Below are 10,949 nucleotides of genomic sequence, written 5' to 3' on the forward strand. Positions count from 1 at the left end.
AGCCTCCAAGAGAGTGAACGAACAGAAAATTACCTAGAGACAAAAATAAGGCACTTTGATCGCCGGTCATAATCATCCAGGAGTCTTGATTCATGCAAGCAAAGCAGAGAGGATACCCGAGCCGCAATAAAAATTAAAAAAAAAAAAAAAAAGCAATGGACAATCAGGAGTCAAGCAAAAATTGAAAATAGCAGCTAAATTCAGGTTTGTCTTTCTCAAACTTCTTGTTTGAGTTTCATTTTTATTAACAAATTTGGTTTTTTGGAGTTTCTCTCCAAAAAACTAATCAAGATTCTGCGAGAGTCCCAGTGACTACACACTTCTAGAATATACTTTGCTAGAGATCACTTGTGAAACACCGGCTACAAAGTCCCTCATCGCTTGGTATCGTGAGCACCTCGAGTCTTCATCATTGCCAAAGTATGGCTGCCCGCAGGTCTCACCTGTGCACCTCAAGCCTTCACCACACTTTAGCAAAACGGCTCAGGTTTGCAATTCTCTAACTGTTGGATTATCTACACCAACCAGTTTAGTTTTTGGGCAAAAACCTCTTTGCGCGATCAAGCTATGTCTCCTCCAAAGCAGCGCAACCGAGCACATATCCCACCGCGTTCAACCACACTCGAGCGATCAGGTTAGCCTCCCTTAACATGGTTGAGAACATCTCCTGCCGGGCCTATCCCCACTTGAGCACACGGGTTGCCCCTCAACACGGTCGAGCATCTCCTTCAGCAAAGCCGAGTTCCACCTAGCACAGTTAAGCCATTCCCGCCTAACTCTCTCAGTCGAGCTCCGTGCTCACACTTAGCGCGGTTGAGACATCTCCTACCTAACTCTCCAAGCCAAGCTCCATGCTCCCACCTAGGGTGGTCAAGCAATCTCTTGCCTAGCTCTCCAAGCCGAGTTTGGCATTCGCACCGGCAACCAAAGTAGGAAATAACTTCTTTAAGTGTTTCCCTCCTCGCCACCTAGCACAATCGAACACATCTGCCTTCTCGCGTCAAAGCTAGGTATTCTCACACTTGCGCTCGGACATCAATGCCAGCACAATGTCTTCTCTAGAAAATGTCGAGTGTTGACACTCACGCCACAATTGTTGGCAGCGAGTTATTTTCAGGAACGAGCCTTTGGGCTCTACAACCACCTTGCGCGGGTCACAACAAACAAATTCTAACATCCATACCAAATTGAGAATGTCCATAGAAAATCACCGGGCGAAAAACCCACTAACGCCATCAAAAATAAAAATGCTACTATCAATAGAAATACGCAGTCTTTGTTAAATGATAAACAGTCGCATATAATCATTATAGTGGATTTGCCCTCCAAACGACTCGTGGACGTATGCTCTGTGCCGAACTATACAAATCTGTGTCTCATTCTTATGTATTATTTTACTATTTATTACTATGAATGTACGAGCACCGTAAAACACCCCAAACCGCCACCATGAGCTTCGGGGCGCAGACCGGCTTCGTGGGCTGGGGATGACTTTAATGCATCAACAATGTGGAATTCACAAATTTCTCATATGATCAATATTTATCTTTTCTTTCTTTTTTACTTTGCCGAGTGTAGGAAAGTGGTAAAGATTTAGGGAAATATGGTGTTTTAAAAAGCAGTTCGTTAAAATATATATAAAAAAAAAATGTATTTATTAGTTAAAGTTTGGGAAATTTTCAAAGAATGGGTGTATGAATGCATGAACCCGCACATGAGGAGGATTGTTGAACCACCCAATATTCTGGCTGAACATCTCACAAGTAATATCTGCAGTACTTATTTGAAGCAAACTGGAAATCAGGCATGAGACCTTCATCGTATTATAATCGAACGGATGAATAGAAAAATTAAAAGCATATCAGGCAGCAGCTAGCATATGGAAATCAACTTCTGTCACGAACTTGAACTATAATAAGAAAAAAAAAACATTCCAATATTCATCTTCGTTGTGGTGCCCAATTTTGCAATTGATTTTGACAAACAATTTAAGATATAAATAACAAAATGAATCAATGAAATAATTTAACTCTACATATGACAAGGATGATGTCTCCTTGCCGAATGATTATTATGTAATCCTGAGTTTCCTTTTATATCACTATAGCTAACTGCCCTATAATTATAGGAGCTTCCCTAGTTTTCCAAAACTTCTGGCAAGGTTCTCACCTGCGCAATATTTTTCAAATCCCATTAAAAAAAAATCAAAAAATCAAAAAATAAAACTTGAACTGACTCTGTTGGCAGCCATAGTAGTTTCCATGCTGGGCGAAGAAGCAGTTCATTTCAGAAACCTTTGTCATCAGATCAGCCTTTGAGCAAGCAATGGTAATCTAATAGTCCAATGAGCCACATGATCTCAAGAAGAAACAAAACCCCTATCTTTGTGCCGCAGCAGCCTTAAGACGTATCTGGTCAAGTCCTAGTCTATTAAGTTGTTGCTCCTGATAAGGCTGATACTTGTTACACACACAGCCAGGAAAAGGGTTTGCATAAAAATTCTCCTCCAGCCTCGGTGACTGTCTTCGTGCTTGTCTAGGATATGGTGCTCCAATCCTGTTGGAATGCAAATTCTTAACCTCTGAAGAAAACTCTTCCCAAGATATTGCTCCCTCATCCAGCTGATTTATCAGTCTAACAAAATTTAATCTGTAACACATAACTTTATATATCAGAATACTAATTATATGTTGCTACAAAAATAATAGAGTTTGATGAGAATGAAAGCCGAATATTAATGGAAACAAACCTGTCAGGGTTGATTGTCTTTCGAAATCCTTCAAACCTCCTATGTCCCTGTACTGCCTTTGCCATATTTCCATCATATGTATAAACAAAGACATCACTCTCAAGTGCCACAATATAATCCAAGGCTGCCAGGCGATTCTGGTATGATTCAAAGGATTCTAACTCTTCTTCTGTCGCAAGATTTGAATGAGAGAAGACATTAGGGTACTCGGAACGGAAGGCGTCCATGCTATTGCTGCCATATGTCTCTCCTGCAACTATATAGATAGTTGTAGTGGAAGGGTAACCCATGGCCTTGAGGAAAAGGGCTGCTTCTCTTGGGGACATTGGGCATCCCCCTTGGAGTCGTCGTTCATGGCTATTTATCTCTTTCTCCTTCCAATGCTTAACATTGTACCTCATAATCTTAAGTTCTTCTGCCTCTTCTGCTGTAAGGTTGTGGCTGCAGCCAGTGAAAGCAAGCATGTCTTTCTCATATCTGCGGTTGATTGGTCCTAACTTAGTTGGGAAACTTTGTAGTATTACAGGAATTAGACAAGTAATAGAGGTAAAAAATCATGATACCTTAAATGCAAAGCAATATATGGCTCATTATTTTTCCTCAATCTATCAACCAAAATCCTCCCAAAATCTTCAATCTCTTTTGTGTACCGGAGAGCCTCATAATTGGCGCGGCACCTGAGCTTCTGAATGGAGGAAGCTAGGCCATTGTTGACCAGTCGAGAATCAGTGTGGGTAAACTTTATCACCTTATGTTTCTTCAACAATGAAAGCATGTCCTTCCTGTAGTAACTAGCCTGCAGATAAAGTTTCTGAGATACAACTCCCGTAATAGGAAACTAGAGTTGAAAAATATATATATATATATATTTAACTGCACTGCAAAATATTTTCAGACCTTAGACCAGGAAACTGGGGCCTTGAGAAGGGGTTTCACTGCTGCATACTTTGGTGGCAAAAGCTCTACTATCTCGATATCATCCTTTAAAACTTCTATGAAGTGTCTTGAGTCAAAGATATCTTCAAAATCACTGCAAAAGTATTAGATTTACTTGTTTAATAGAGCCCAAGAAAGTAGGAACTAATAATACTAACATCTATCAGAAACAGACAGGCACTCATAGTAATACCTTGGATCAGTCCAAAATGAATCATGATCCAGAGAAGGAAGAACCAGAGTAGCATTCATTAGCTTCGCAACAGCAACCATATCACATATCTGATGTCAATGAACTAAGTAAGCTTAAAAAAACAACTAAATCCATGAGACTGCGAGGAACATTCTCCTTATTGGATATGTATGACAAGCTTGATAGTAATTCTTACCCCTGTTCTCATCTGATTCAATCCACCATTGGCATGAACAAGAAGATAGCCATTCGTGTTTGAGTCCGTTCCTATGAGAAATTTGAAAGGGTAAACATCAGTACCCACATAAGAAAATTATCAAGTTAGATGCGTGATCGACGAATTTTGGTGCGTGTAACATTAGACATACGTATTCGATTCCCGGGTCGAGCAATGCATTGGTAAAAGTCTTCACTATTTGGTTTCATCCATATTTCTGAAGTCTGCAAAACAGGGAAACCCAAATAAATTAATAACAACTAATAAAAAAAAAGGCCATATTAAAAAGAGGACTGATTTTTAAGGCACATAAATGCGCCCCTAAAAGTATAAAAAAGAAGTGATTGAACCCAGAAAGAAAAAGCTTCAATCTGTGTAAAGTTGCATATTCAAAGAAAGTAGAATTGCTGACAACATACTCTTGCTTTATAACAAAAGTCAAAGGTTATTGTATCGTAATATTGTCCTGAAAAATTTACGAAGGAACATTTAAAAGGCCAACAAAACATCATATGAAAGCAACCCATACGGATACAGTTGGATGTGCTGGTCATAGCCAACCCATGAAAATTCAAAGCACCAGTTGCCACCCACCCACCATCTTGTGAGTCAAAGCAACAACTTGAATATTTTTAATTGCCAAAAGAAAAAGAAAGAAAGTGAGGTATATACTTAAAAGAGAACAGAAAAATATGGCAATAAAATTATCAACAGTTTGATCTTTTTATAATGGGAATTTACGAAGGAAAATAAATAAATAAAAAAGAGGTAGAGTGAAAATATTTACTTACAGGCAATCTCTCGAGAGCCCGCTTCGGAATGGAGGTTTGGGTCTCTGTGACTGCGCGTTGAGCCATTGTCGAATCATCTTTGAAGGTCTGTACGATCAAGAGCCCGTTATCAATCCTCTTCCCGCTCAACTCGGCGTGGCTGCCCAGGAACAAGACCTTAACGAACACCGATACGACCGCCATCAGCATCAGCAACCCGAAGATCTTACGGCCTATGTTCTTCCCGGATCTCAACGACCGTACCATCACGGCCATCGAGAGGAGCACATTCTCAATGCGGAGCAGCCAAGCGTCGGGCAAAGAGAAGAACGCCCGCGAGCGAAGCAGGAGATACCTTATCACGGGGTGGTGGAAATAATATTGGTGGTGGTGGAGAATGTGGGACCCACAGTTGTAGCCGTTGGAACAGGGGTCGTCGTGGTCGTGTACGTGGTCGGGGAAGTTGGAGAATTTCTCGGCGTCCATGAAGAGGTCCGCCACTCGTCGCCTGGTCGTGGTGGGCCCCCCGGCGGGGGGTAGTGGGCTACAGTTGCAGGAGTTGCTCAGAACGGCACCGGAAGACGACATGGCAGGACCAGTTAGAACATCAAAAGAAAGAAGGAAAAAGCCAATGCGGAAAAAGGAGAATGGGGAAAGCAACGGAGAGAAAAGAGAGATAAAAAGAAGAAGAGAAAGAAGGGTTTTGCATTTAGGGAGGGAGAGAAAAAGAGAATGCGATGGAACCGTCGGTTGGATTGTGCGGGGCTCCGTATTGTAAGGCCAATGGAGAGGCTTTGATTGATTAATGTTCTGTTTCTGTTTCTGTTTCGAAGGAGAGCTTTTATGTACAGAGACAGACCTCCCTCTCTTCTGTCTCTCTGCGTGTAGAAGTCTATAATCGTCGTGATACTTTGAGAGACCAGGGATTTATAGAAACAATTTTTCTTTTTTTTTCTTTTTTTTTTTTTTTTTAAGTTTTGATTTATAGAAACAATGCAATGACGTGACTGCCCTTCGAAGTGATATATTATTATATTTTTAAAAAATTTTGTTACAAATCAATCACTATTCACGTCACATATCCTACTTCCATAATTTTTTTTATAGAATGTATAAATGTTTTTATAAAAAATAAATATAAAAAAAAGTTACTATTGAAAGTAATTATTTTACATATATGATATAGTATTATCTAGACTACACATATTTCAAATTTAAAAAAAATAAAAAATAAAAAACTAGAAGCAATCATGTAGTAAATGCAAAGTGTATACTGCTATAGTAACTTCTATCTAATATTACTCTTTTATAAAATGTAAGAAATATTTTTATAGGATAAGACGCGTGGAATGATTAATAGTAACTGATGAGAAAAATCTCTTATTTTTTAAATTTGTTTTTTCCAGAAATGTTATCTTCTAATAACACACGACATCTATTCCTACGTGATCGACATGACACGAAAGTCTGATACATAACATAATTAATTTATGTTTTATCAATCAGTATATCATAAATAATGTGTGATTAGGAGACTTAATGGGCACGAGAATTTCATAGTCCACAAAGTGTAAAAGTTCCAGGCAACCACGTGTTTTGTTTTCTTAGATTCACGTTTTAAATCATTTTGGTTGTTTATTCAAAGGATAAGGCTACTATGCAGCTCAGTGTAAACGTTGGACGTATCGTTCGGTATTTTGTTTAATATATTTAAATATTTTTAAAAAATAAAAAAATATATTAATATACTTAAAATTATTTTTTTAATCATTAAGTGAAAAAAAAAATTTGACCAACAATCTACTAGAGCGGTCAAACATAAGCGACAAAGAAGCTTTTCTCTTATTCAAAGAGTCATTTTATTTATAAGCTAATGTAGAATACAACATTCATATCATTGATTCAATGATAAAAACTTGTGTATATCATAGATAATGTATGATTACAAAATGGTTGCGTGAGGATTTCAAAGCCCATGAAGCATAAAAATTTCATACAACCAGGTGTTTTGTTTTTTTGTTTCCCGTTGGTTCACTTCTTAGCAAAGAGGACTTAATCTCAAATCATTTTGGTAGTTTGTTAGAAAAAGTCATTTTATTCATACGTTAGTGTAGAGAATACACTATTCATATCATTGATTCAAATATTCAAATATGACTACGAGAGTTCAAGGAAATGGTTGCTAGAAGATTTCAAAGTCCATGAAGCATAAAAGTTCCTATGATATCCCATATTATGATAAGGATAATGATAAGTGATTTTTGAGATTTCATATTATTTCAGAAGAAGAAATTTCTGCTTTTTATAAGATTTCAATAGAGTTTAAATTGTATCATTGACTAGTCTTTTTAAAATATAAATCATGTGATTTTGATTTTTTATTGGAACGTTACAGTTCCATACAACCATGTGTTTTATTTTGTTTTTCTTATGATCACTTCTTATTGAAGAGGTTACTATAAGTGATTAGAACCTAATTGCTCAATCTCAAATTGTTTTGGTTGTTTATGCGGAAGAGTCATCATATTTGTAAGTTAGTGCGGATAACACTTCATCTATATCCTTGATTTAAATTTATAGTTTTTTTAATGAATTAAATTCTGTCATATCAACTGTATAGTACAATATATATTCTACATTGACTTATAAATATAATTTTATAAAAAAAACTTGGGAAAGAAATATACATTCTGGAGATGGCCATTTGCATGTAATTCTTATCATTTTTTTTGTTTTTGGGAGGTGTTAAAATATGAATTCATTCAATCATTTAAATTTTGTTTGAAAGTTTAAAATATTATATTTTAATATTATTATTATTTTAAAATTTAAAAAAATTAAATTGAGATTTGAAAAAATTGAATTGTTTATTATATTTTATATAAAAATTTGAAAAATATATAATGATGAAATGAGATCAAATCAGATCAAAATTTTATATTTTGTCTTGTACTCCAATCCAGATTGGTCGAACCACCAAATTCACTTAATTTCTTCCCAAATGAATGACATCTCAACTATCGAACGCTTATCTTGAAAAGATGTAAAAGATATATATATATAAAAAAAAGATGTTAATAATCTCATTAATAATCTATGATGATAAGATAATCTAACAACGCAGGGATAAAAACCCACGACTCTTTTATCTCATGGTCCCATGGAAATATCTTAAAACATGATATAGCGTAAAAGTCTCTTTTACATCCTTTAACTAAAAATTTTCACATTAATATTTTTATGATAAATATAATATTACTTATCCATACACAACAAAAAATTAAAAGAAAAATTATACTCAGTAGTCATACAATACACACCTACTTTAATTTTTTTTTCCTCAGCAGATGTGTGGTGTAGAGTTGGTGTATAGAATAACTCAAATTAATAAGAAAAAATATATTCATCATCAATTTTCTCATCATTCCATGATAAGAGGATGATGAGAATTAGAATGATGACTATCATTACTCAATTAATCAACATAAATTAAAAAAGAGAAAGAAGTGACAGGCCACCCCGTGATGGGGTGGTCGGGAACCACCCCGGCCCCAAGTGGTCCAAAAAGACGGCCGATCATGTTAGATTTAGTCGAATTTGGCCTTAACTTGATGAATCTAGTCTTAACTCGTCAGATTTGGCTAGATTTGGCATGTCTTGGCCGGATTTTGCCAATGCTAGTGATTTTTAGACTAACATGGGCAATTTTCAGTTGATTTCACTTTGGCGAGTGGTGGTTGGCTACCACCTGGGCTTGAGTAATTTAAGGCTACGTTTAGATATTGAGTTGAGTTGAATTGAATTAAGTTCTTTATGAATAATAATGAGTTGAGATAATAGAGTGAGTTTTATGATGTCTATCTAAGATGAGTTTAAATGTATTTAGATGTTAAGATGAGTTTAGATGTATTTATGAGAAGTTAAAAAATGTTTTAGGTCACACGCATAAAAAAATGTTGAATTGAAAAATATTGTAGGTCTCACGTATAAAGAAGTTTTGAGTTTAAATGAGTTTAGTAATTTAAGAGATGAGTTTTTAGATGTTAGATTTAACTTAAAATTAGACTGAACTGAGTTGAACTCAAATGAGTTTAACAACCAAACGGGACCGGTCAAAATTATTGGTAGTATTGAACTTAGATAACAACATTTAAACCATGCGACATTGTAGATGTACTAAATATAACAAGATTTAAAATTGAAAAAAAAAACCCCAATGTAAATATTCACAATTTTTTTACTTACATATCAATCATTTACTATCATGCTAGAAGATGGTAGAACGATTGTAGTTAAAAATATGATGATTCATGAATAATAGAACTTCTATTATCAGTACTATATATTGATCATATCATGCAATTTATGCAATAACAATGCCTTAGTTGCAAAGAAGCGCGGTAGTTAAGAGTCTTTAATCTATTATATTACACTACAATAAAATAATTGAGAAAAAAAATTTCATATTAAGAGAAATTATATTTGCAGTTTTGAAATATATAAGTCTCGTGCATTATTTTTTAAAAAAATTAAATAAATTTGAGACCTACACGAAAAAATTATTTTTTAATAATAAATTATGCAAGACTCTACTATTCTACTACATACAGTTATTTTTACGTATATCTTATGTACTCTACTGATGTGAATGACTAAAATAATTATTTTATATTAAAAAATAATATAACCAATCACATTAATAAAATACACAAAAAAAAATATACAGAAATAACTTTACATAACATTTTTGTATCTAAGATCCTTCGTGGAGTACATAAAAGTCATTTCTCATTTGTGGACATAGACGCACACAAGTAGAGAGACGGATATGGTTTCTGGGCACAAAAACTTTGGAGTGAAGTCTCTTTACCCATATCGGGAATGACTTCGATCCTCGTGTTCGCAAAACCACATGCTGTCGCTTTTGTCGTTGCTGACTTTTGTTTTTTTTTTTTAGTTTTTGGTTTGGTTTTATATTGGATTTGGGACATTCCGGTTTCAGGAAATCCAAAATACGACAGGTGGCACTATCCCAGGAGCCCCATATGGCCTTATGACGGCCATGATTGTTTTCTTGTCCCACTCAGCTCTGTACCCGCCTAAATTGCCCATCCTCTTTAAAACTAGCCGTTATATCTGATGATAACCTTTTCCCGCTTCCTAACCGTTGGATCGTATATCAATCACGATGCTAATATCCCTAATATTATTTTTCTAATATTATATTTTGATGGGACTATTTACTTGCACAAAAGAAGGATTAATTATTGTGCCGTGTCATGCCGTCCTAATTCCCAACACACATGAAGACCAACGTTTTAATAAGAATATATTTAGGTAAAATAATATTATTTTTATAATTTATTTTATAAAATATTCTTTTTTTAATATATAATTTTATAAGTGATTATAAAAATAATTATATGTCTATTTTTTTTAATAGATGTAACTCTCATGATCTTATTATATGTTTATATTAAAATAGTCAAATCTTATGATCTGATTGACATAACTCTAAATTTCATTTTGAGAGGTTTGTATTCGTAACTTATTTCAACTCATCTCACTACTATTCATTATTATTCATCAACTTTAACTCACAAATCTCACTACTATTTACAACTCATCTCACTACTATTCACAACCAATCTCAACTCATCTCAACTCATTTTCGAATTCAAACGACAAATTAGAACTCTCATCCACCAACTATATATATTAAAGTAATTTTACAAAGTTTATGTGGAGAATGCAAATAGAAGGATAACAAACTATTTTTTCGATCGGCCTTTGACAGAATTTATGGGACGAGTCTCGACAAACATTTCCTATAAATTAGAATGCAGATCAGGTATATATATTTGACATCATATTTTCACTTATCTAAGAGTAATACTAATTAGTATAGGTCTTAAATAGATAAATTCTATACAAATCCTTTCTAAAAAAGTGGATAACACTAAAAAATAATATATATATATATATATTTTACATTTTTTTAGGATGTGATATATTTTTTACAAAGTTCTGCACGAAAGTTGTATACATAATTTTTCTTGAATTTATTATTTAGCACAATATATA

The 10,949-nt window shown here is 34.7% G+C and overlaps 1 protein-coding gene across 1 annotated transcript; it reads right to left on the reverse strand.

The window, feature by feature from the left end:
- Positions 1 to 2,359: 2,359 nt before the first annotated feature.
- Positions 2,360 to 5,755, reverse strand: LOC121267334 (O-fucosyltransferase 19-like). Its single transcript, XM_041171191.1, has 8 exons — positions 4,887 to 5,755; positions 4,247 to 4,319; positions 4,075 to 4,145; positions 3,879 to 3,967; positions 3,647 to 3,779; positions 3,313 to 3,545; positions 2,750 to 3,226; positions 2,360 to 2,649 (listed from the first exon to the last, which is right to left on the reverse strand). The coding sequence occupies exons 1-8, from the start codon at positions 5,451 to 5,453 to the stop codon at positions 2,379 to 2,381; spliced, it is 1,914 nt and encodes a 637-aa protein (XP_041027125.1). The 5' UTR covers positions 5,454 to 5,755; the 3' UTR covers positions 2,360 to 2,378.
- Positions 5,756 to 10,949: the final 5,194 nt, after the last annotated feature.

The sequence above is a fragment of the Juglans microcarpa x Juglans regia genome, chromosome 5S (assembly GCF_004785595.1).
Source record: "Juglans microcarpa x Juglans regia isolate MS1-56 chromosome 5S, Jm3101_v1.0, whole genome shotgun sequence".
Classification (NCBI taxonomy): Eukaryota; Viridiplantae; Streptophyta; class Magnoliopsida; order Fagales; family Juglandaceae; genus Juglans; species Juglans microcarpa x Juglans regia.